The sequence below is a fragment of the Rana temporaria genome, chromosome 1 (genome assembly GCF_905171775.1).
Source record: "Rana temporaria chromosome 1, aRanTem1.1, whole genome shotgun sequence".
NCBI classification, from domain to species: Eukaryota; Metazoa; Chordata; class Amphibia; order Anura; family Ranidae; genus Rana; species Rana temporaria.
Window position 1 is genome coordinate 558871577 of NC_053489.1, and position 27396 is coordinate 558898972.

Genomic DNA, 27396 nt, shown 5'->3' on the forward strand with positions numbered 1-27396 from the left:
CATTTTTTTTCCGCTGGAACTGATCCGCGGATCAATCCCAGCGGATAGATCCGGTCGTGTGTATGGGGCCTAACATACACCACGGGCAAAAGAAAGTTGATTTTGGACAGTTAGGAAGCATAAAGTATTGTGTCGGAGATCCTCTAAAAATGAATGGCTGTGTTCCCCTGAACCAAGTCCCTCACACAAGCCAAATGGAATTTAGATAGTAGTAAATGTTTTAGGGAAATGGAGCTCATGTACATGAACCCCAACTGTTGCCGGGATAGGTATTTTGAAAACACTTAACTATTTGAGACTAAAGTGTAACATTTAGCAAAGCAAGCAACTACTTTGCCTGCCATAAAAGCACATGGTTCATTTACAAAATGTAACAAAGTCTCAATCGTTTAAGCACACTACAAAGGTAAGGCACCACCGGGAGTTTGTTAGATCTGTGCGATGACAGTCACTAAAAAGATTCAGCAAAAAACGAGCCAGTATACCCTTTGTAGAGAAATACAGACACCTAACCCTTTACATTCTCACACAGGTGACAGCTACAAAGTCACATCGTGTGACAGCAACTGAAGAATGCAACAAGTCTTCACATCTGAGTTGGACCCGGTCTGTTCTTATTGATCGAATCAAAGTCGATGACTATACTTTTTCTCTTGGGAACAAATTTCCTTAAGAATATAAAATATATAGGTTAGTTATATGCCAAAACTAGTTTTCCAACTGTAAAATGAGAAAAAAAAAAAAAAGGGAGGGGGAGGGATAGATACATTGCCTAGGCTTCACGCTCTCTCTAGAGGAGCCAATTATAGTGCCCCATGCAGAGAGAATCCTTAGAAGGGATAGACTGAAACAAAAAGACACATGGGGTTGCTGAGGCTGTGTGTTTTTCAGCTAACGGAGATCATAAATTATCAGGAAAGGAAAACATTTTCTAACAACTGAACTCCAGGAGTTGGTTTCATTGCTAAAGTTTTTTTCCTTTGTGCAAAATGCACTACCAGTTTCCCCCTCCCCTCCCTATTGCTCTGTTAAACTTAATTTATAAACTTAAAGACCTACAGTGTACTTTTGAAAAAAAAAAACAAAAAAAAAAACGAACCTCAGCTACTGTAACAATCCTGCCCCGTTATACAATATAATGGAAAGGGAAGCTAATAAAGAGGGCCTGAACTGTGGAAGCCATACTCACAAAAGCCAAGCAAAATGGACAAATCACTAAAGTTCCAAAAAAAATAATCAGGCAAGCGGGGAGCAGCTGCAGCATTGGGAACATGTTACATGTTCCACCCTAAAAACAGGTGGACCATGTAACATGTTCACAAAGGTGAACTTCTCCTTTAAACTAGCCATACACTGTGTGAACCTGAGCCGGTTACCAGGATTCACATTGTTGGTGGCCCTGTCAGCCCACTCCTCCCTGATATCCTTCAGCTGAAAAAAAAAAATCAAAAGGAGCCAGGTGGAAAATACTCAGCCGATCTAATACAATAAGCTAGAGGGGGATTCGTCCATGTGAGCGGTTTAGTATGGATGGGGAAATCTGTTTAGACTCATGGCTGAACAAAAAATAAATCTATAATGTATTTGGCCAGACTTAAAAGGGATTGTAAAGGCAGAAGGTTTATCTTAATGCATTCCATGCATTAAGATAACAAGCCTTTTGTGCAGGGCTTAAGTCCTGCGGGAACGCGTGGAAACGGAGTCCCTGCACTTTTTTCACAGCAGGAACGCAGTTCCCTTTTCAGGACTAGAGCAGCCGAGAGGCGATGCCCAGCTCGAGTCACTGTCAGGGGCAGGCGAACCTTCGTAATCCTTTATGTTACTGGCCGCTTCTTGTATATGGATTTATCGGGTAGTGTGCGGGTATTCCGTCACTTCCTCGATGCCGCAATGTCTCCTGGGAGCTTTTGTCATTGTTCCCAGGAGACATTGCGGAGGTCTGCCGCAAGTTATCGCGGGATTTAGAAAGTAGTTCTTTCTAAATCCTGCGATAACTCGCGGCATCGAGGAAGTGACAGAATACCCGCACACTACCCGATGAATCCATATACAGGAAGCGGGCAGTAACAAAAGATTACTAAGGTACAGTGGATAGAAAAAAAAACATGCGGTTTAGTAATTATGCATATCAGCGTATCATTTTTTTTTTTGGTGGGGGGAGTGGATCTTGGGTGGGAGTTCCCACACTTTTTTCCCCAGGACTTGACCCCTGCTTCTGTGTGCAGCAGCCCCCCAAACACTTACCTGAGGTCCTTCTCTGTCCAGTGACATCCATAAATGTCTCAGCCGTCCACTATTCTCCTTCCTGATTGGCTGAGACACAGCTGCGACGCCATTGGCTCTCGCTGCTGTCAAAGTGATCTTGCCAATCAGGGGAGAAAGGGGGCGGGCCGGGGCCAGGCTCTGTGTCTGAATGGACACAGGGAGCTGTGACTTAACTCAAGCTGCTTGCTTTGGGGGCACTGAACAGGAGGTAGAGAGCCAGGAGCACAGAAGAGGGACCAGAGAAGAGGAGGATCAGGGCTGCTCTGTGCAAAACCCAACGGCACAGAGCAGGCAAGTATAAAATGTTTATTATTTTTATAGGGGGGGGCACACAACAGCCTTTACAATCACTTTAGGATTAGTTAGCAGTTCTGTTTGGTTATAAAGCTGCTAGCAATAATCGCATGTAAAATCCAACAGTTTGATTGTACCAACTTGGGCACATTCAGCCTGCTCATACATGGTTTGAATCCCGGCCAGACCCTGCTGAACCGGCTAAGATTCAAACCGTCTATGCCTGGCTTTATAGAAAGTGAGGGGACGGGTTGTTCAAGATTTTTTTCTTTTTGTTATTGTTTGCATAATTTTGCTTTATTTGGCACAATACAGATTAAAGGAAAAAAAAAAAACATTTAAGGATAAAAATTGTTCTCTTACGTGTATTTGATACCAGCCAGACCAAACATCAACCTTGCAGCCTTCATTTCTGGAGAGTCATGGTATTTATCAGACATATAGATCACTTCTTTAATGCCTAAACGAAAAATTATAGATGGCATCAGTTGTTCTAGGATGAAGGCAATAAAAGACTGTCCAATACATAGCTACTCTACTACATATTTCGCAGGACCGCAAAATGTCCAGAACATTTAATATACAAAAATGCACATAGCCATTTAAAGTCAATCTGAAATGATAATATGCACTAAACAATACTGAAACTGCACTCAGAGCTCCTTCACATCTCACACTGCCCTGAATGTAAAATGTACTAATCGGCTTTATTTATTTCCAACGTGTGATAAGTTCTACAATTACTCACCTGCTTGTATGATTAGCTTGGCACATTCATTGCATGGAAACAAAGCAACGTACATGTCGCATCCTTTTACATCTGCTGAATTCTTGTTCATAATGGCATTCAGCTCAGCATGGCAAACTGTTAAGATAAAGTATAAGGGATATAATACACCACTAGATGGCACACATTCATGTCAATGAAAACAGGACATACAAAGATTGAACAAAAATGAAACAAAGTATTTAAAAAATTGATTTCCAGGTAAATATTTCAGCACAAAAACAAAAATAAAATATTTTTAAAAGAGTACCTTCACTCTCTCAATCAACATTAATTTATAATCCTTATTCTGCTAGCATTAGTAAATAAAATAGATAGGAATATAGATATCATATTTACTTGTTTTAAACTTTTTTTTTTCCCCAACATTTCTTCAGGAGGGGCTTTTTCCAGAAAGTAAATGCTACAGGAATCATCTGCCCTTAGTCAAGATGGCCGCAGCCAGAAATGCTACGGTGTGTTTTTTAAAGTGATCTCTCATCAAAATAATATGGAGAGATGGATGGGTAAGTTTGCTTTGAATGTTAAAACATTAAATACATTTTATTTTTTAGTTTGTGCTGTTCAGATGGAGTGTAGTTTTGCTTCAAAGATCAATTCCCCTCAAACATTGTTAAAAGGCTTCAATAATAATAACATATATGTAAAATGAGCAAAAAAAAAAGCCATTGCTCTAGGTGTATGATGAGAACCTGAGGTTGAATGTCTTGTAGAGTGCCAGCCCCGGCCCGCCTCCGTGGGAAACTTGTAAGCAAGGAAATGGCTGCACATCCAGGAATTCCGATTGCCTTTTATTGTTCAAAGTGATAACACCAACACGAGGTCACATAGGCGCGTGTGTTTCACACATACATCTTGTGCTTAATCATTACCAATTATCATTGGTAATGATTAAGCACAAGATGTATGTGCGAAACGCGTCTACGTCAGGGCTCAACAAATCCCGGTCGCCAGGGCGACTAGAAATAGTGTTCTGGCGACTTTGCTTGGAAGGTGGGCAAAAAAAAAAAAATATTTTGTTTGCGGCCTTTTCCCAGGATCGCTGCGGGCAGGATGTTTTAGGAGAGGCCGTGGCTTCGGCCTAGTCCGCGGAGTGCCTTTTCCCCAGGATCGCGGCGGACTAGGCCCCCACCTCCCCCATCACGGGGGGCCCGTGATGTCCGGTAATTGAGGCCGCGGCTTTGCGGCCTTGTGAAGTCCCTAGCTCTTCCTTGAGTGAGCTGGCGCCATCTGGTGGTGGCCGTTGGTATTACAAGTTAAGCATTACAAGTTAAACAGCAATTCTAATGTCATTTTTCACTGCCATCTTCTTCCCTCTAATTAGAACCCCCAAACATTATATATATTTTTTATCCCAACACCCTAGAGAATAAAATGGCGATCGTTGCAATACTTTGTCACGACGTATTTGCGCAGCAGTCCTAAAAGCGCACTTTTTTGGGAAAAAATTACACTTTTTTAATTAAAAAAATAAGACAACAGTAAAGTTATCCCCATTTTTTTTTTATATTATGAAAGATAATGTTACGCCAAGTAAATTCATACCCAACATGTCACACTTCAAAATTGCGTCCGCTCGTGGAATGCCGACAAACTTTTACCCTTTAAAATCTTCATATGCGACGTTTAAAAAAAAAATCTACAGGTTGCATGTTTTGACTTACAGAGGAGGTCTAGGGCTAGAATTAGATACCTCACATGTGTGGTTTAAACACCGTTTACATATGCGGGCGCTTCTCACGTACGTGTTCGCTTCTGCGTGCAAGCTCGTCGGGACGGGGTGCGTTTTCTGGCTCCTAACTTTTTTAGCTGGCTCCTAGATTCCAAGCAAATTTGTCAAACCCTGGTTTACGTGACCTTGTGTTGGTGTCTTTGGTGTTATCACTTTGAACAATAAAAGGCAATCGGAATTCCTGGATGTGCAGCCATTTCTTTGCTTACAAAAAAGAAAAAGAAGGTATCAAGAGGCCATTAGAAAAAGATTTTCCATTTTAAAATCACTGCACAATTCTTACCGTGAGGTGGATTTACTAAAACTAGAGAGTGCAAAATGTGATGCAGCTGTGCATGGTAGCCAATCAGCTTTTAACGTCAGCTTCTTCAATGAAGCTTTGACAATAAAACCTGGAAGCCGATTGGTTTCTATGCAGAGTTGCACCAAATTTTGCACTCCAGTCCTAGTAAATCAACTCCAATATCTCCTCGCTATGTGCAATGCAGACCATACAGATGAGGGATGGGCAGGGAATTTTTAAGAGACTCATAGCAATAAAAGCCAAAGTTAAAGCAAGCCTGTCATAATCGAAAACCAACAAAATAAGGCATTTGCACATGCCTCTTAAATCTCAAGACCACCCCAGGAGCCCCTCAATGAACTCCAGCTTTACCTTTGGAGAAGCCCAGAGCCTAAACAAACTCCAGCATTACACAATGTTAAGCAGGCAGCTCACATTGGTGCCCACAATAAATTGAAAACTGTAGAAGCCATGCCCAAGTGCCTTATTTCTGGGCCAGCATTTGTGGGGGCAGAAGAAAGGCCTTTCTATAAGACATTTTTTACAGCCATAAGCAAGCAACTGATGTGCCCTCAACTTCACTTGATTGTAGTTATGACAGATATAAAGAAACCGTCGTCTGAATTGGCCATGTATTTTGTGTACCTTCATGATCATTGGAACACAAATGGTTTATAAGTTGTCCCCCCTATTGTTCACAGAATGAAAGGGGCCTAGGGGCTAGGAGGTGAGCGAAGGGGAAAGAATTTTATAGATGGCAGTGGCAGTTGGCAGTACCACAGCTGATGAGGGGGGAGCTAATGCAGTGTCTGGGGGGGTAAGAGAGCTGATGGTGGAAGGGAGACAATGGTTGTTGAGTGCACAAGAGTCGATCGTGAGGGGAGATAAAGCACATCACAGACATGGTAGACAGGATGACATATGGGTACGTCAGAAATATAAATCAAGCAAGGGATGGTGTGAAAGATTCTCAGGAAACGGCACCACACTATAGTTCACTGTTCACTCAGCGAGGGCACAGAAGGCAGAATATGAAGAGATTGGAGATTTTACCTCTATCAGACAGAGAAGAAGAGGAGACCATCTCTGTAGTATAGGGTTAGAAGTTCAGAGGACATTAAAGTGTTACTAAACCCAGGACCCTGCATTCATCATATCTGGTCCCCCCACAGTACATAGAAATGCAATAATTACAGCAAAACCTTGGATTGCGAGTATAATTTGTTCCGGAAGCATGCTTGTAATCCAAAGCACTTGTATATCAAAGCAAATTATCCCATAAGAAATAATGGAAATTCAAATGATTTGTTCCACAACCATTTATTCACAACCATTATAGTCCATATAAAAAGATTATAGCCATGTGATGGGTTGTGTAACCATAAAAGGTCCATCCACAAATGGAAGCCTCCCCAAGGGGATTAGAAGCAAAATCCAGCAGGAGCTACAGAGTATAAAAGAGAGCAATATGGTTACATTTAGCAACTCACATGGTTGATAATTAAAAGAGGCACATCCAAGTATGCAGGCATCCGGGGTAAAGCGATCCACATAGACCATCCTCCTCACCGCCGGCTCTCACGATATCAGTCTGCAATCGTGACCGGGAAGACTACCCTGCAGTAGAGCGATCTAATAGCGAGGCTTGAATTGCTCGTGGAAGGGATGACGACATCAATGGCGGTGAGGAGGATGATCTATGTCAGTGGTTCTCAACCTTTCTAGTGCCGTGACCCCTTGATACAATGTCCCAAGTTGTGGGGACCCCTAACAGTAAAATTATTTTCGTAGCGTGGGTTGTCAGCACCCGGGACAAGACAAGTAATTTGCACCCCTAACCCACAGACATTTAGCGCTCCCAGAGTCCCTTCCACTCGTACAGTATTAAAACCCCTTATGGTACATTTCAGGATGTACCACTCTCTTTGTTCTCCTTTCTTTCCCTTTTATCTCTCTCTCTATTCAAATTTCTTTTTTTTTTCCCCATCCCTCTCTCTAGCCATTTTTCTTCTTCTTTCTCTCCCTTTTTCTTTGTTCCACCCCTCTTTTCCTCTCCCTTCCATGTATTCTCTATTTTTATTCCTTCTCTTACTCCTGGGTGGGATGAGTGGATTAGGTGCTCTTGATCAAGGTCACCTGCTGATCTGAGAACTGTTGTGAGGACTTTTAATGGCAACTATAATCACAGATAGTGTTACTCACTGTGCCTCTGACTTTGTGGCGTCTCGTTGCAGTGGCACCTATGCCGGAATCAGGAGATAGGGTCTCCTCCAGCCTCTCCAGCCTCTCCCACTTCACATTCCTCACCAGTCAGCTAACCTCTAGTCTCTGCCCCCCAACCATGCTGTGAACTGAATGGGAAGTTGCAAAGAGGCTGAGTGGGAAGCCACGGGCTCCAGGAACAGCCCAGCTGGGCGGCCACAAAAAGGTAGGGAGAGCAGTGCGGGCTTCAAGAACAGCCCAGAATTCGGGGACTCCTGGCAAATCATCATTTGACCCCCAGAGGAGGTCCCGACCCCAGGTTGAGAACCACTGATCTATGTGGACAGCATTACCCTGCCTGGATCCCTGCATACATAGATGTGCCTGTTTTATTCATCAACCATGTGAGTTTCTAAATGTTGTACCTTCATTAAATGTAACCATATTGCTACACTTAGAAGCGCCTCTCTTCTATTTTATACTCAGTTGTGACATGATGCTACTCTTAGATCAAGACATTGCTTGTATATCAAGTCAAAAGTTATTAAAACATTTTGCTTGTCTTGCAAAACGCTCTCAAACCGCTCTCAAACCAAGGTTTTACCGTATAGTAAAAACTGCTAAATACCTTTTCTCATAAGTGGTATGTAGCAGTCTTGTGATTTCTATCAGTGTCCAGTCGAGCACGGTTAAAAGCTTGTAGTAGGAGGTTTTAATTCTCCTCCGACTGTCCTTTAATGCTGCAGGACCCCTTACCCCCTGTCTGGACAGTGCCGATTGGCCCCGTGCTGATCACATGCACCTTCCCAAGAAAAAAAAATTCTCTAGCAATACACACCAAACTGAACATGTGCAGATTGCCACCAAAGCTTTGTTCCATCAGTAGATGGATTGGTGACAGTGGAAGAAGGGGTGGATCAGAGAAGACAGGATCAAACAGCCTTTACACACAATGCAGCAGATTAACCCCTTAAGTTCCACAGCGAGTATAACAAGCATGCTTTGATTTTACTGTTGTGGATTTAGTAACACTAAGGCTGGCATCAGAGAGCAGCTGAGGGTGCTGGGACATAAGAGGAGAGACATCTATGGAACAGGAATAGGGGTATTTTGGACAGCTTGCATTAGGGAAAGAGATAAGAGCGTGGGACAAAAATCATAGAATAGAAGACAGAAAGACAGAGAAAAGCCAGCAGTGAGCATAGCCAACACCAGTTCCTTGTGAAGAACAGACAGCTGAGATACAGGCAGATGACATCAGGGACCAGGAGAGCTGGAAAGAAGTGCGTAAAATCCTGCATTCAGCGTGTAGATGAGCACAGTGAGGACAATGAAGTTTAGGGCCCAACGGATGCCATGAAAGAGCAAGAGAAAGTCGCCAGCACACCAAGGGTCTACAGAGTGGGTCCAAAGCTTTAATCAGTGATCACATCGTTACAGCAGATTGCAACGTTTCGGAGCCATATGCCTGAATGAAGGGGTCCTCCTTGTCTCCGAAACGCTGCAATCTGCTGTAACGATGTGATCACCGATTAAAGCTTTGGACCCACTCTGTAGACCCTTGGTGTGCTGGTGACATTCTCTTGCTCTGACTTGACATGGTTCCAGCCGGTGGTCGCTTCAGAATTTCTACAGAAATGCGTGCTTTGGGAATAGTGCGTCAGATGACGTGAAAGAAAAAAAAAACTTGTTTGGGGGTTGTTTGCATCCTAAGATGCAGAAAATTTAAAGCCTCTTACAAACAATCGGATTTCCATCGAACAAATCCATGGAATTTGGTGCGAAGGGCGTTTTTCTGCATACAGACGGCAAAACTTTGTCAGCCAACAAACACAAACGTAGTGACGTACTACGTGTTTTTTCAGCTCCTTAGTGCCACCCTTTGGACAAATTCTGCTGATGTTGTCTTATGGTTAGCATTGGTTCCGAGAATGCGTGTGTGTACTTTGTATAATCCGACGGCACACATTTGTTGTCGGAAAATTTGAAAGCATGCTATCCAACATTTGTTGTCGAAAAATCTGGCAACAATTGTCCGATGGAGCGTACAAAACTGTCGGATTTGCCGACAACAAATGTGTGATGTCAGGGTTTTGTCGGAAAATCCGATCGTGTGTATGGGCCTCAAGATGTTAGCTAGTCACAATTGGACAGAAAAATTCTCACTTGCACAAAAAAAAAATGTTTCTCTTAAAAGGTTAAAGGATCACTAAAGGAATATATTTTTTTTTAGCTAAATAGCTTCCTTTACCTTACTGCAGTACTGGTTTCATGTCCTTATTGTTCGTTTTTGCTTTGAAGTTGCTGTAATTCTGCTGTAATCTCCACACTTCCTGGTTGCCCATTTCCTTATAACCATGGTACTGGGAGATTTTCACGGTGGTCCAAGCTGTCATTACTGTGTGTCTAAAACTCCTCAGAACCAATCAGATTCATTTTAAAAACAAAACACTGCCCTGGATTTGTTTGTTTTTGTTCTGTGGGTCTCTTTACTTCACAAAACATGAAACCAGTTTAAAACCGAAAGTGAAACTAGAGGCACATTATATGATTGAATTTAATCTATTTTTAATCATTTTTAAAAGGAATCAGTTAACTTTTTGTCTCTATACCCTGTAAACAGTCATTTCAGCAAAAAAAAAAAAAAAATTCCTTTAGTGACCCTTTAAAGCGGAGGTTCACCTTAAAACAATTATATACCATTACATCCAGCATACTTCCGACATGTACAGTATGCTGATATTTTTATTTATTTTTTTCGCTGTACATACCGTCTTATAGTTCTTTTTCACCCGGCTTCTGGGTTCTCACTACTGCCGGGAGTAGGCGTTCCTATGAAGAGGCGTAGATGATTGACCTGCGTCACGCATTCTGAAAATAGCCAAACTGGGACTCGGCTCTATACGGCGCCTGCGCAGTCAGCTCTACACGGCTCCTAGTCTGTGCGCAGGCGCCGTATACAGCCGAGTCCCAGTTCGGCTATTTTCGGAACGCGTGACGCGCCTTATCCGCACGTCAATCTACGCCTCTTCATAGGAACGCCTATTCCCCGCGGGAGTGAGAACCCGAGTGAAAAAGAACTATAAGACGGTAAGTACAGCGAAAAAAAAAAAATACCAGCATACCGTACATGTCTGAAGTACGCTGGATGTAATGGTATATAGATGTTTTTTAGGGTGAACCTCCGCTTTAATCTTACTACTTATTTACATAGACATATACTCAAAATAGCAACAGTATGGAACTTCAACTTATTCAGCACAGTAATTGAGGATTTTTTTTTGCGGCAGTAGACCAACTCTAAAGAAAGATTGCTGCTGAACTTGCAAATGCTCCATGGCATCATCTGTTTCTGTCGTAAAGGCACAGAAGTCCTCATCAGACTGTGCATAGGACATATCATTAGGCTTACAAAGCCTGTGTGGCCAATTCCTGGAGACAAACAATTTAACTTGTAAAGAAGTTACCAGAAATAAAAATATAAAACCTATAGTTGGAAAGTTGCAGAATCCCATTTCATCTACATAGCAGATTCATAAGGGGCAGCAGCTGGGCTCTTGGTGAAATATTAGAACATCACAAATAAGCTCATTTTTACCAGAGCACAAATTCTATTTCAGCAGTTTGCAAGGAGAATAAATGAGAAGTGCTTATTTAAAGGGCAAGAAAGCTCTTCCTCCCCCAGTTCTGACAAAATTTGGTTAAGATTGTTTTGATGCATCCATCAAGCTATCGTGCGTGAGAGAAGAAATGGAAAGGCACTCGATCATGATATAATAGAAAAAGACTGTGCAGTTGATGTAAAAAGGAAAAGAAATATAGAGGCATTTGTGGTTTAGTTTTTACACAGCTTTCAACGGAGTAGACCTTCCACATAAACTTAACTCTGCTCCCAGACACATGTCAGGCCTTTCTCTACACACCATTATAACACTGACAGCCATTACTTTTGATATGCAAGACAGCGAGGGTTTAAAAAACAAAAACAAGTCAAGAAATAAATGGAAAAGCTTAAACCATGGATTTGTGAGTTTGGGGTAAATACACAAGCATTCTGCTTTACAACTCACCATATATGAATAATGGAGTCCTGCAGGCAAAGAAAACAAACTAATGTGTAAATTAACAAGCTAGTAACTGGCATGTGTTTTTATTTGTGTTTTTTGTTTTTTTAAAATACACACTGTTTAAAGTGGTTTTCCACCTTTTTTTTTTAAAGTTTATTAAAAGTCAGCAGCTACAAAAAGTGTAGCTGCTGGCTTTTAATAAACAGACACTTACCTGCTCCACGGCTCCAGCGACGTGCCGGCTGGGGCTCCGCTCCTCGCCCCCCCTCGCCGGCAGACGTCTTCATTCTTAGTGTGGGCACCCGGCAGTGACAGCTTTCGGCTTCACGGCCGGGCACCCACTGCGCATGCGCGAGCGGCAGTGCGCATGCGTAAGCGGCGCGGTCCGATTGGACAGGCGCTCGCCTACAAGGAGGGGCTGTGAAAAGGCGATTAAGCTAATCGCCTTTCCAGCCCCTCGGCGGAAGGAGGAAGTGGGACAGGAAGTCCTTCTCCTGAAGCCCCCACAGCTTTCGGCTTCACGGCCGGGCACCCACTGCGCATGCGCGAGCGGCAGTGCGCATGTGTGAGTGGCGTGGCGCCGTCTGATTGGACAGGCGCTCGGCTACAGGGAGGGGCTGTGAAAAGGCGATTAAGCTAATCGCCTTTCCAGCCCCTCGGCGGAAGGAGGAAGTGGGACAGGAAGTCCCCTTCTCCTGATGCCCCCACTCCCCCCCCCCCAAAAAAATTACATGCCAAATGTGGCATGTAAGGGGGCGAGGAGTGGGTTAAGCGGAAGTTCCATTTTTAGGTGGAACTCTGCTTTAAAAGAAAAAGTAACATTTTAAAAAGTTTAAACTGCATTCACATCTGAGCGTTCCCTGAGGGTAGGTTTACATCTGAGCCGATGAGGGATGATGCGAAATCGCACCCACAGAAAAAAATTTTTTTAAACATTTTAAAAAAAAAGGACCACACTACTGCTTAGGACAGTGTTTCTCAACTCCAGTCCTCAAGGCGCCCCAACAGGTCATGTTTTCAGGCTTACTGTTATTTTGCAAAGGTGATTTGATCAGTTTCACTGCCTTAGTAATTACCACAGCCGTTTCATCTGAGGGAAATCCTGAAAACATGACCTGTTGGGGCGCCTTAAGGACTGGAGTTGAGAAACACTGGTTAGGAGATGCGTGGGGGTGCCATTAATCACCATGCACTGCAAACCGCGCTGTGCTATGCGGTTCCCCTGCAGCCGTGTTTTTGGAAAAGGTGCAGGGATCTTTTCCCTACATTTTCTGGAGGTACAGCAAAAATCCAAATGAATGGGCTGCTTTGCCCAAGCAAACACAGCCACCGGACACTGCATAGGTGTGAACCACTCATGAATGCACGCAAAAGCCTGCAATACACGTTAACGAAACATGCAAAAAAATAAAAATGCATGTTGTGCCATTCATTGTTAGTGGCACCCCAAACACGGCAAGCAGATGCAACAAGCACACAGTAAAAAAAATGCACGACTTAATACCCAAAAAAGTACATGAGAAGCTTTGGCGTGTAGGGGCAGCCCATTTAAGCAAACATGAACCTAGCCTTAGGATTGATATTAGGAGAAAAAAAAAAAAAAACAGTCTACAATCATTTTAGGCACTTAAATTAGAACTGTACACAAATGTTAACTTAAAGAGGTTGTACACCCTGGTACAAAAAATAAACTTTGTAATGTAAGACAAAGGCATAATGAGCTAGTGGCATTGCATACTAGCTCATTTTAAAATACTAACCTTAGAACTAAGCCCTCCAGCGGGAAACCCGCACACGGCTGCGATTGCCGACATCTTCCCCCGGTGTTTCCTCCAGGTTAGTGCCACGTTTACGGCAGGGGCTCTGAAGGTCTGGCACAGTAAGCTGGACCTTCAGAGCACATGCGCCAATGTGCAAGTTTAGGAGATATTCACAGTACCTACAAGTAAGCCTTACCTGTAGGTACAAGTAACAAAATTTGAGTTTACTTCCTCTTTAACCCATTGCAACCTGGCCTATGGCATAATGAGACCTGGGCTAGTTTAAAAGCCCCTCTAACTTTTCAGCCACCTTCTCTCCCACCCGAGCTGCACCTTCCCCATTTAGGTGCAGTCCATCCCTACTAAAAGAGTTGGTAACCGACTGAGAAGTCGGCCCATTTCTCCAGGAACCCGAATTTCTCCTTTCTACACCAGCTCCTCAGCCACTTGTTAACTTCCCTAATCTCCCACTGCCTCTCTGGTGTGGCTCAAGGTACCGGAAATATTTCTGAGAATACTACCTTGGAGGTCCTTTTTCTCAATTTAGCTCCCAAGTCCTTAAAATTGTTTTTATAGGACACTCCATCTGCCTCTGACTTTGTCATTGGTACCAACATGTACCATGACAGCTGGGTCTTCCCCAGCCCCTCCCAATAATCTGTCCACCAGATTCGTGATGGGCCGAACCCAAGTGCCCGGTAAAACATATACAGTTCAGGCTTAAGGTCTTTGTGACAGATTGACCGCTCTGTCCTCCTAATAATTGAGTCCCCTACAACCAGAATCTGTCTTTCCTTACCCTCGGCTTTACCCCCGCCCTCACTGGAGGAGTTATTCCACTGGCAGCTAGGGGCATCACTTTGCTCCAGCAATGCTGGTTCCTCCAATATCACGCAACAGGGCATACTTATTGGGATGTTCCAGCCCAGGAACGGCCTCTCTGACTCTTTCCCTTCTACCCTTCCCGAATGTCACCCATCTACTCTGGTCTACCCTTTGACTCCACCCGCATCTGCGCTGGCTGTGGGGTACAATCCCAACTCTCCTTTAGTATAGAGAGTCTTTTCATTGTTTACAGTTGTGAGTACAACAAGAATTTGTTGTGTACATTTATTTGATACATGCAGTGTGTGTGTGCGTTTTGCCCTTTGGACACATTAGCATTAAATAGTGCATTGCAATCTATATTATAAAATAAATGCATACGTGTTTGTACACTGCAAATAGGGGAGGGTGACTTTGCGATCCTTCCAACAAGATCCTGGGATGATTTTACATTTAAATATAGTTCAGTAAAAAAAAGCGACAACTGGCGTTGGGCTGCAAATGCACATGCTTTTGACATTAGTCTGAGATGCTTCTGAGATCATTCTGTGCATTTGATTATAGCGGATCTTATAGTGGCTTCTTAACCACCTAAACCCCGGACCATTTTGCGATTCGGCACTGTCTCTTTAACTGACAATTGTGCGATGTAGCTCCCAAACAAAATTGGCGTCCATTTTTTCCCACAAATAGAGCTTTTTGGTGGTATTTGATCACCTCTGCAATTTTTAGTTTTTGCCTTCTAAACAATAATAGAGCGACAATTTTTACTTTTTGCTATAATAAATATCCCCCAAAAATATATAAAAAAAAACTATTTTTTTCCTCAGTTTAGGCCGATACGTATTCTTCTACCGTATTTTCCGGCGTATAAGACGACTCGGCGTATAAGACGACCCCCTAATTTTCCAGCCAAAATGTTGGTTTTGGGATATACTCACCGTATAAGACTACCCCCTTTCCTACTAGTCATGCCTCGCCTCACGGTGCCACCATTACATGCCAGACTATGCCACTACATGCCAGACTGTGCCCCATTACATGACCAGACCGCGCCCCATTACATGACCAGACCGTGCCCCATTACATGACCAGACCGTGCCCCATTACATGACCAGACCGTGCCCCATTACATGACCAGACCGTGCCCTTACCTTACCAGAATCGCGGCCGCACGATTTTTCAAAAGCCGCGCCTCCGACGTCTTCTGTTCCGTGATAGGCGGAACATTCAGCTTCCCAGGAGGCACTGTGTTCAGTGCTCGCCTATCACGGAGGCCCTCTCGTCCGAGGACCAGAGGGCCTCCGTGATAGGCGGACACTAAACACAGGACGAGAGGCCCTCCGTGATAGGCGGACACTGAACACAGTGCCTCCTGAGAAGCTGATTGTTTCCGCCTATCACGGAACAGAAGACGTCGGAGACGCGGCTTTTGAAAAATCGTACGGTCGCGATTCTGGTAAGGTAAGATGTTGGGTTACCGGCGTATAAGACGACCCCCGACTTTTAAGAAGATTTTAAGGGGTTAGAAAGTCGTCTTATACGCCGGAAAATACGGTACATATTTTTCGTAAAAAAAAAAAAAACGCAATAAACGTTTATTGATTGGTTTGCGCAAAAGTTATAGCGTTTACAAAATAGCCCTGGGTGTGTTCTAACTGTAGGGGGTGGCCTCACTAGGGGAAATGACTGATCGCTGTTCATACATTGAATGAACAGACGGTCAGGCATTTCTCCCCTGACAGGACCGGGAGCTGTGTGTTTACACACACAGCTCCCGGTCCTCGCTCTGTAATGAGCAATCGCGCCTGCCGGGCACGTGCACGGGAGCCAGGGACGAGCGGGGCGGCGCGCACGCGCCCCTAGTGGCTGCCTAGAGAGCCGACGTTATACTAAGGGCTCTCGCGCAGGGGAGCTGACCTGCTGCCCTAGAACTGCGGTGGCTGGTCGGCAAGTAGTTAAAGTGATTGTTTGTTTTTTTAAAAGGAGACTTTACAAAACAAACATGTTGTACTTGTCTCCTATGTGCAGTTAGTTTTGCACAGGGTAGCCCAGATCCTCCTCTTCCCAGGTCTCTCTTTGATGTGCCTGGACCCTACCCGCCTATCGAGTGCCCCCACAGCAAGCAGCTTCCTATGGGGGCACTGGAGCAGAGTCACAGCTCTGTGTGTCTATTCAGACGTCCCAGTTTCCACCTTGTCCAATCAGAGAATGCAGAGGGGAAGACAATGGTGCAGCCTTCAGAAAATCGTGTGGATCCCTATATGAACCACAGGCTACTACAGTGATTTTCAGCATCCCCAGCGCCCTCCACCCTCCTTTTACCCCCGGATACCAGATGTGGTTACTCCCCATGACAAGTAAACATTTGAAGTTTGCCAAAAGAGATCATTTTTGGAGTTCCACTTTAAGACTAGACTGTGTGCATCCTAAAATGAGGCAGGACACCAACTATTACAGTGCTAACAGGGGTTAGTCCATCCCACTGAATACTAAAGCCTGGTACGCACGATCGGATTTTCAACGCGTAGGACTTTTGGCCGAAGGGCGTTGTCCAGGAACTTGTCTTGCATAAGAAACGGCAAAGAATTGACGGCCAACAAACACGAAACTACGTGTTTTTCAGCTCTTTAGCGTCACCCTTTGAGCAACTTCTGTTAATGTTGTGTTATGTTGAGCATTGCTTCCGAGCATGCGCGTTTGTACTTTGGAGTTTTGTCCGACAGACTTGTGTACACACACTCGGATGTCCGATGGAGCATACAAAACGGTCAGATTTTTCGCCAACAGACTGTCATCACATACAGTAATTTTCTTCTGAAAATCCGATCGGGTTTATGAGGCTTAAGACTTATTCAGCCCCATACATATATATTTAACAGCGACTGCAACTAGGAGAACATGGAGAAACTGAATACAGAGTTCTAAAGCTTAAAAACGAGTGCCATTTCCTACCATACGGGTACTTTGTATCAAGCTTATCTACTGCTGTTCTTGCCCACGGAAGTGCATCATCCGGACAGCCATTGGGCATTCCGTTGTATCCAATACCAACAATTTTGTTCTCAGGATTGACGATACACGCTCCAACCTAAATAAATAAAAAATACAAAGAATAGGGGATTCTTCTAGCAAGCTACACATTTTCAGAGTGGAACCATTGCTTGCATGGGAATATGAAGTCTGTAAACAATTGTGTGTTGCCCAGTTTTAAACAGAAGCATGTAGTAATGAAAATAGAAATTTTATTTAAAAAAAAAAACTAAAAAAAAACACACAACGTTTAAATGGTCTAGTGCAGGGGTGGTAAACACAAGGCCCGCCAGACCTTGCCATGTGGCCCACGCAACGAGCCGTCTGTTGCCACTAGTGGTGCAACGTTTCGTGACTGATCCGTGATCCGCAGAGCGCACCGCTGCCTCGGCCGTAGGAAAGGCCGCGGCTTCGGCCTAGCTCCGGAGCAGTCGGCCATCTTGGTACACCCGGCTCCTATGATGGACGTCCCGGAGATCCAATCCTGGGACCGCGGGACATGTGATGTCCATCATAGGAGCTGCAGACTCCAGAAGGCGGCAATTACAAGCCTCCACTGTAAAGAAAGATCCCGGTGCGATAGGGAGAAGAATATGACAACACACCGGCTCGGGCGGACGGCTCTCCTCTCCTTCCCTCCTTTCTGGCTGGCTGCCGTGACACATGATGGGTGTATGTCAGGTAGATCCATGTTACATGTATGTCAGGTAGGTGAAGTCATTGTGTATGTCAGGTAGGTCCGTGTATGTCAGGTAGGTGAGGTCAGTGTATGTCAGGTAGGTCCATGTATGTCAGGTAGGTGAGGTCAGTGTATGTCAGGTAGGTGAGGTCAGTGTATGTCAGGTAGGTCTATGCATGTCAGGTAGGTGAGGTCAGTATGTCAGGTAGGTGAAGTCATTGTGTATGTCAGGTAGGTCCATATATGTCAGGTATCCCATCCTATCCCACCCCATCCCATCTCATCTCATTCCATCCCATCCTAACCCACCCCACCCCATCCCACTCCACCCCCACGCCATCCTATACCACCCCATCCCGTCCACATCCCATCCTGTATCCTGCATTTCGTACGCAGCAAATTCCTGAACCCTGCGCTCCATAAAACCAGTAATAAACAAATGCAGTGACAATTATTTATGATAATAGTGGACACGTAGTCTTACAAATACAACCGGCCCTTTGAGGGCAACCATACTGCTAATGCGGCCCCCGATGAATTTGTGTTTGCCACCCCTGGTCTAGTGGTTTTTCATGCGCCAACACTCAGCCCAGGTTCACACTGCTATGGGTTAGAAATCGTGCGCGTTCAGCTGAACTCTCAGGATTTCAAACCAGCAATGCAGTCCAACTTCGGGGTTATTTGAAAGGCTTCTGTGTAGGTTCATGCACAGACGTCTATTCAAATCGATCCAGAAGTGAATAAAAAGTAGCGTAGGAACTACTTTTGGGTTTCGGTGCAGCGTCGCCACACCAATTCAGACGGTGCCCATTCCAGCAATAGCCACCGATTTGGGATGGGATTTGACATGTCAAATTGGCCCAATGTGAAAGTGGGCCCAAACTACGAGGAAATTTGATTGCTGTGTACAAAGATCAGTAGGGGTTGATTTACTTAAACTGGAGAGTGCAAAATCTGGTGCAGCTCTGCATAGAAACCAATCAGCTGCCAGGCTTTATTGACAAAGTTTAATTACACAAGCTGACGTTCTAAGCAGATTGGCTACCATGCACAACTGCACTTTGTTTCTGTTCTAAAATTTTGCAAATAATCATACATATATTACACACACACACACACACACACACACACACTATTGTCAAAAGTATTGGGACACCTACCTTTACACGCACATGAACTTTAATGGCATCCCAGTCTTGGTCCATATCATTCTATATTGACTTGGCCCACCCTTTGCAGCTATAACAGCTTCAACTCTTCTGGGGAGGCTGTCCACAAGGTTTAGGAGTGTGTCTATGGGAATGGGAAAGTGTCCATGCCTGACAAAGCACATTTGTGAGGTCAGGCACTGATGTTGGACAAGAAGGCCTGGCTCGCAGTCTCCACTTTAATTCGTCCCAAAAGGTGTTCTATCAGGTTGAGGTCAGGAATGTGCCAGCCAGTCAAGTTCCTCTAACCTAAACTCGCTCATCCATGTCTTTAATGGACCTTGCTTTGTGAACTTGTGTGCAGTCATGTTGGAACAGGAAGGTGTCATCCCCAAACTGTTCCCACAATGTTGGGAGCATTAACCTCCCTGGCGGTATGATTCTGTCTGGAATTACGTACCAAAAGCGGTACAATTATTTTGCAAGGAAATTTGGCGTTTTATACTGTAGGCCTGTAATTTTTAGAAATAACTCACTTAAATCTGACCAAGCAAGAGTCTTGTAGGCATCCCGGGTATGACATTTTTTTTAAAACAAAATTATAAATTATAATATAATAAATAATTATAAATAATTATAACAAATAATAATATAATTGCAGTTGCAGAATTGTTGCTGTCTTTTTTTTTTTATGACGAATTTCTCCGCAAATCGCTATCGCACATTTCTGCAAGTGATTGTAATTTATTATCGCTGTTTTCTAGCTGATCTAAAACCATTTTTGACATAAAGGGACACTTTTGGACAATCTACAGTTTTTAGGCAGAAATTACATTTTTTATTATATAAAAGTACATGCAGGGCACTGGGCAGACCACTAGGGACAAGGGGGGTGTGTATTTTTTACATACAGTACTGTAATCTATAAGATTACAGTATACTGTATGTATAGTGTTTGTTTACTTATTTGAATTTGGCGCCGTTCTCCGTCCCCGTGCGTTGTAAAGTCGCAGGGAACGGAGATCGGCGGCACACGGACACTGTGAATCGAGCGAGGAGGACCCGCTCGCTCACACAGCAGGGTGGCATCGCTGGATCCAGGGACAAGGTGAGTAACTTGCCTGTGGATCCAGCGAAAGGTAAGCCGCGCCGCTGCACGTCCACCCCAAGCGTGACTCGGTATTACCGATCTTAGCATTGAGAACCAACCCCGAGTCACGCTCGGGGATACCGCCAGGGAGGTTAAATTGTCCAAAATGTCTTGGTATGCTGACACCTTAAGAGTTCCCTTCACTGGAACAACGGAGCCAAGCCCAACCCCTGAAAAACAACCCCACACCATAATGTAGTTAAAGCGACGCAGTGGCGAAAGCTGAAATTTCGCCTGGTCAGAGAGGGGGTATATGTGCCCAGTAAGCAAGTGGTTAATGAAGGTACAACATTTATCAACTCACATGGTTGATGATTAAAAGAGGCACATCTAAGTATGCAGGAATCCGGGGTAAAGCGATCCACATAGACCGTCATCCTCACCGCCGGCTCTCACCGCTGTCAGTCTGCAATCGTGACCGGGAAGACTACCTTGCAGTAGAGCGATCTGAAAGCGAGGCTTGAATCGCTCGTGGAAGGGAGGACATCAATGGCAGTAAGGAGGGTCTATGTGGACAGCTTTACCCCAGATGCCTGCATACTTTGATGTGCCCGTTTTAATCATCAACCAAGAGAGTTTCTAAATGCTGTACCTTCATTAAATGTAACCATATTGCTACACTTAGAGGCACCTCTCTTCTCTTGTATACTCAGTTGTGACGTGACGCTACTCTTATATCAAGACATCGCTTGTATATCAAGTCAAAATGTATTAAAAAAAATTGGCTCATCTTGCAAAACGCTCTCAAACCAAGGTTTTACTGTATAACAACATGCACTGGACTAGGGAAGAATTAGTTTGTGTCTTTCCACATTCGATAATAGACCAATATAATAATTCTTTATGAAGACGTTCCTCTGTATCAAACCTCCACATAGTAGTATAGAACCATGGGAACACAATACAAACATTGACAGACTTAATGAAATAAATGCACTTACTTGGGAACTGGGGTCTTTACTTCTCTGAGCCGATAAAAAGGCGACGGCCATAAAATATTCACACCATTCCAAGTAATCTTCCCGCTTTTTGCACATTACATCCACTGATTGCCTATAAAGCAAAATGCAAATTTGAAGAAGTGCAGTGAACCATAAAAAAAAAAAAAAAAAAAAAATCAGCATGTAAACAACGTAAATATTGATAGCTGTCAATTCTATTCAGGTCAATTCTATTCCCAGGGTACCCTCTCCGTTCCATCCCAGGACAATTGGAAATAACACTAATGAACAGATTTCCATAATGTATGCAGGTGAGAATTCTAGATGAAGCATGTTCAGAGATGGAGAGATTCATCATACATATGGAATGATCATTCTCCAGGAACAATACACTAGGCTAGCCATACACTGTACAATCTCCATTAGATCTACCACCAGCTACACCGATCAGTCATGACATTATGAACACTAAAAAGGAAATTGAAGAATATTGATTATGTTAATACAATGGCATTTAAAAGTCCATAGGATAAATTAGGCAGTGAGTAAACATGTTATCCCTGAAGCTAATGTGCTGAAAGCAGAAAAAAGGGCATTGCAGTTTGTTGTGTATGGGGCTGCATAGCAGTAGACCGGTCAGGGTGTCCATGCTGACCCATGTCTAGGGTTGTCACCTCATCCCTCCAAAAACAATTCAAATTTTAAAGTAGTTGTAAACCCTTACAGACCACTTTTACCTACAGGTAAGCTTAGATTAAGGCTTACCTGTAGGTACAAGAAATATCTCCTAAACCTACACAGTTTAAGAGATATTTGCTAAAGATGCGCGCAGGCTCTCTGAGTGTGCCGTTTGTAGCGGCGATCATGCCGTTAGTGGCAGCACATGCGTGGGAGTGACGTCATTGCGGCTCCGTCCAATCACAGCGCCGGAGCCACGATACATGGAAGTTACTCCGGGAGACATGGCTGCAACGGAGGAGGTGAACAAGGTCAGCTGCGGGGGCTTCGATCTCAGGTAAGTACTTCATAATGAGCTAGTATGCTATGCAGAGACAAGGCTAGCCAGCAGATTGTTCATGAAAGTTTTCTAAAGTTAAAGTTTGCACCCCTTGGCAAGCGGAGCAAGCTTTTTTGGTCTGGATACTTTATCCCGCCATATCGGGTCCCTGCTTTGGAGTTACCAATCCTGGAGGAGGTGCCGTGGATGAGAGAGGAGATGACCTGCAGATCCGGTTCCCTCGAGTCCCTGATTTGGACATAAGCGCAAGCGATCAACCACTGTAGGGTGAGTTGGGTCCACATTGGAGGGTAATGCCCTGTACACACGATCGGTCCATCCGATGAAAACGGTCTGATGGATTTTTCCATCAGTTACCCGATGAAGCTGACTGATGATCCGTCGTGCCTACACACCATCAGTTAAAAAAAAACGATCGTGTCAGAACGCGGTGACGTAAAACACAACGACGTGCTGAAAAAAAATGAAGTTCAATGCTTCCAAGCATGCGTCGACTTGATTCTGAGCATGCGTGGATTTTTAACCGATGGACGTGCTTACAGACGACCTTTTTTTTCTTTAGGTTTTTTATCCATCAGATAATTTAAAAAAAAAAGTTCCTAATTTTTTACCCGATGGATAAATAACCGATGGGGCCCACACACGATCGGTTTACTCTGATAAAAACGGTCCATCAGACAAACCGATCGTGTGTACGCGGCATTAAGAGTATTTATTTCTCCCCCCAGACCAAAGGTTAAGGCACTCCCTGGTGACGTTTCTGAACAGCACACCACCCCTGCTTATAGAGATCAGTTGAAGTTATTGATCATTTCTTCACACCGATTTGTGATATTCCACTTGGACACTTATTGATAACCCCATAATGACGGATGTCACGGAATTCACTTTGGACTCTATTTATTTATTCCATTCAGCTATTATTTGATTCATTTCTTTATCGCAGTGGTCTTTTATGTCACCCTCAGTTATTTACACATATTTTTTTCTGTTGTTGCAGAATTTATGTTGTGTACACACACACACACACACACACAATATTTTTGTATGGGTACAGTGTTTTGCACACATCGCTCATTGGTTTTCATATTGTATTATTTAGCTTTTCTATGCTATAGAGTGGGGTATCTCATCTCTTCTTATACTCAGCGCTGCACTTTATCACCCTTGCACTGTTACAACTTTTGTCTTATTGTTGTGTTAGCAGCTTCCACTATTATTATTCTTTGGCGCAATATTTTATATTTTTTTGTGAATGCATACTAGCTCATAATGCCTTTGTCTTGCAGGGTGTATTTTATTTTTTATTTTTTGTTGGCTTTACTTCCTCTTTAAATCGGCCTCAGAACCTGTGTTATTCATATGTGTTTGGTTTTATTTACAAACACATATGAATAACACAGGTTCTAATGCCCCGTACACACGATCTGAATCATACGAAAAACGTCGTCCGAGGAAGAATCGTACGATAATCGGATCGTTAGTACAGAGCTTTTGAGAGCCGATCATGACAGTCCATCCGATATTATTTTATCAGACAAGCATGAAAATTTCTCTCGTACGGTACCAGATCGTACTATTTTCGCTTAGTCAGTACAGTTGTCGTCCGAAAATACAATACAAATTCATTGCAACACATGACATCACTTCCGATTTTTTTTTCTGTCGTACGAGAATTTTCGTAACTTTAACCACTTTACTACCGGACGCCGTCAATTGACGGCAGCACGATAGCTCTGTTCTGAGAGGACGTCATATGACATCCTCGTCTTGCAGAGACATTTTGGGGCATGCACGAGCATCTGCCGCGTTACTGGGAACCCGATGCGCGTGCCCGGGAGCCGCGATGGCCACCGGGCACCCGCGATTGCCCAGTAACTGAGCAGGACCGTGGGTGTGTGTAAACACAGAGATCCACGTCCTGTCAGGGAGAGGAGACTGATGGTGTGTCCCTTGTACATAGGGACACAGATCGGTCACCTCCCCCAGTCAGTCCCCTCCCCTCCAGTTACAATCACTGCCAGTTACATTTACACAGTAATCAGTGCATGTTTATAGCACTGTTCGCTGTATAAATGTGAATGGTCCCAAAATAGTGTCAAAAGTGTCCGGTGTGTTTGCCACAATATCACAGTCACGATAAAAATCACTGATCGCCGCCATTACTAGTAAAAAAAAAATGAAAACAATAAAAATGCTATAAATCTATCTCCTATTTTGTAGCCGCTATAACTTTTGCGCAAACCAATCAATATACGCTTATTGCGATGTATTTTACCAAAAATATGTAGAATACGTATCGACCAAAACTGAGGGGAAAAAAACGTTTTTATTATATTACAGCAAAAAATATATATAATTTTTTTAAATTGTCGCTCTTCTTTTGTTTATAGCGGTAAAAATAAAAACCGCAGAGGTGATCAAATACCACCAAAAGAAAGCTCTATTTGTGGGGGAAAAAAATCATTAAAATTTCATTTGGGTAAAGTGTAGCATGACCGCACAGTTGTCATTCAAATTGTGATAGCGCTGAAAGCTGAAAAATGGCTTGGGCAGGAAGGGGGTGAACGTGCCTGGTATTGAGGTGGCAATAACCTATTTCATTTCTACTTGCGGCTATTAAGCGGAAAAAGTGGTGCGATCTGTCGTGCGATATTCGGATCATGTGTACGGGGCATGAGGCTGATTAAGGTGGCAATTAAACTCACTTGGTGCCTTATCTGCATTAAATTAGACTCAGAACCTGTGTATATGTGTTCGGGTTTAAAGGGGTGAGGTGGCAACTCTACCCGTGTCAACAGCCAAAAGCACCTACATTGGGCATTTGTGCCTCACAACTGGACTACAGAGCAATGAAAGAAGGTGGCCTGGTCTGATGATCACATTTTCTTTTACATTATGTGGATGGACAGGTGAGTGAGCGGCGCTTATCTGGGGAAGAGATGGAACCAAGATGCAGTATGGGAAGACAAGCTGGTGGAGACAGTGTGATGCTTTGGGCAATGTTCTATCGGGAAACCTTGGTCCTGCCATTCATACGGATGTTACTGGACACCTACCTAAACAATGTTACTGACCAAGTACACCCCTTTTATGGAAACAGTATTCCCTGATGGCAGTGGCCTTTTAAAGCATGTACCGTGCGTGCCACACTGCAAAAATGGTTTAAGAATGGTTTGAGGAACACAATGACAAGTTTGAGGTGTTGACTTGGCCTCCAAAATCTTCAGATCTCAATTGAATTGAGCATCTGTAGGATGTGCTGGAAAAACAAGTCAATGGTGACCCTACCTGACCACTTTAGAGAACTTACATGATCTACTGCTGATGGCTTGGTGCCAGATACCACAGCATACCTTCAGAGGTCTAGAGGTGCTCATGCCTCGATGGGTCAGGGCTGTTTTGGTGGGACATAGTCAATCTTAGTTGGTAGGAATGGGCGTGTTGGGGATCCCACCTGCCCGATCCCGTCAGGAAGCCAAAACTGCACCCCGCTAATCACAGGCAGTGAGACTTTTCCCAGTCCGCAGCTGCACAGATCAGAAAAAGGCGCACTGCCTGTGATTAGCGGGGTGCAGTGTCAGCTTCCTGGCAGGTGGGACCCCCAACACACCTGAGCCCATTCCTACCAACTAAGAGTCACTATATTGTCAGGCATGTGGAGTTGCAAACACACCTGAGCTCATCCTTAGTGTTATGGCTGATCAGTCAGAGATTGCACCGCTAGGTGTCCTCCACATAGGAGTGATAACGTTCCAATCACATTGTACACTGCTCACAGTCTATACACTGGTCTATGTGTGCAGCGATGGTGGATCATGTGATCACACCGGGGACATGCGGAAGGTAGTAGAGAAGTCTGATCACATGGCAGGACAAGCCGTGTACACTGGTCACACGTGTCTATCAAGTGAGCCGATTACCCGGTGCAGGGGGCCGCCGCCGCCTCCTTCTCGCTCATCCTATACGCCGCGCACTCCAACTTCCAGCACCGACACCACCGCACCGCCCTCCTCTTCTACATTCCGATTTCCTGGACTCTAGTTGGTTAAAGGGGGGAGAGGGCGGGGCAATGTCATCGTCATGTGACTGTTTCAGGTGACCCGTCAGGGGGCGGAATTAGGAGAGTGGAGATTAGCTGGGAGCGTAGAGGAGAGAGTGTGTGCATGATGAGGAAAGAGAGGTTTAGGTGCATGGTGAGGAGAAGGTGAGAGTACTGGAATGCAAGAAAAGCAGCAGTAGGAGGTGTAGGTGGGAATACTGGGGTGCAAAATAAGGTGTGGGTTGGATTAGTAAGGTGGGGGTGTTGGGGTGCAGTGTGAGTAGTAGTTTTAATATAGTGGTGTGCAGAGTAAGGTGCAGTGTGACATGCCCGGGGTATACTGGGGTGCAGTGTGACATGCCCTGAAATGCAGTGGGTATACTGGGGTGCAGTAGGTATAAGGTGCAGTGTGACATACACTGGGGTGCAATGTGTACTCTAGGGTGCAGTGTGACATGTCGTGGGTACCCTGGGTTGCAGTGTGACATGCAGTGGGTGTACTGGGGTGCAGTGTAACATGGAGTGGGTGTACTGGGGTGCAGTGTGACATGCAGTGGCTATATGGGGGTGCAGTGTGACATGCACTTGGTATATGGGGTGCAGTGTGACATGCACTGAGATCCAGTGGATACACGGGTGCAGTGTGACATGACATGGGTACACTGGGGTGCACTGTGACACACACTGTGGTGCAGTGTGACATACACTGAAATGCAGTAGGTATACTGAAGGTGCAGTGTGACATGCAGTGGGTGTTCTGGGGTGCAGTGTGACAAGCCATGGGTACACTGGGGTGCAGTGTGACATGCCTTGGGTACACTGGGGTGCAGTGTGACAGGCACTGAAATGCAGTGAGTACACTGGGGTGCAGTGTGACATGCCCTGGGTACACTGGGGTGCAGTGTGACATGCACTGGGTGCAGTGTGACAAGCCATGGGTACACTGGGGTGCAGTGTGACATGCCCTGGGTACACTGGGGTGCAGTGTGACATGCCCTGGGTGCAGTGTGACATGACCTGGGTACACTGGGGTGCAGTGTGACATACCCTGGGTACACTGGGGTGCAGTGTGACATGTCGTGGGTACCCTGGGTTGCAGTGTGACAGGCACTGAAATGCAGTGAGTATACTGGGGTGCAGTGTGACATGTAAGCTATCTGTAGGTGGGTG

At 44.5% G+C, this 27396-nt stretch overlaps 1 protein-coding gene across 1 annotated transcript; it reads right to left on the bottom strand.

Annotated features, from left to right (window-relative positions):
* Nucleotides 1-26230, bottom strand: DCTD (dCMP deaminase). Its single transcript, XM_040333874.1, has 6 exons — nt 26108-26230; nt 21167-21278; nt 17171-17306; nt 3308-3424; nt 2923-3019; nt 1-668 (listed from the first exon to the last, which is right to left on the bottom strand). The coding sequence occupies exons 1-6, from the start codon at nt 26143-26145 to the stop codon at nt 587-589; spliced, it is 582 nt and encodes a 193-aa protein (XP_040189808.1). The 5' UTR covers nt 26146-26230; the 3' UTR covers nt 1-586.
* Nucleotides 26231-27396: the final 1166 nt, after the last annotated feature.

Bases quoted from the DNA above. Each gene is read 5' to 3' on its own strand.
- DCTD (XM_040333874.1), bottom strand. From the start codon at position 26,145: ATGAGCGAGAAGGAGGCGGCGGCGGCCCCCTGCACCGG. The intron at 21,279-26,107 runs GTAATCGGCTCA...TTTGCTTTATAG, and splicing joins GCGGCGGCCCCCTGCACCGG to GCAATCAGTGGATGTAATGT. The intron at 3,425-17,170 runs GTAGGAAATGGC...TTATCTTAACAG, and splicing joins TGATACAAAGTACCCGTATG to TTTGCCATGCTGAGCTGAAT.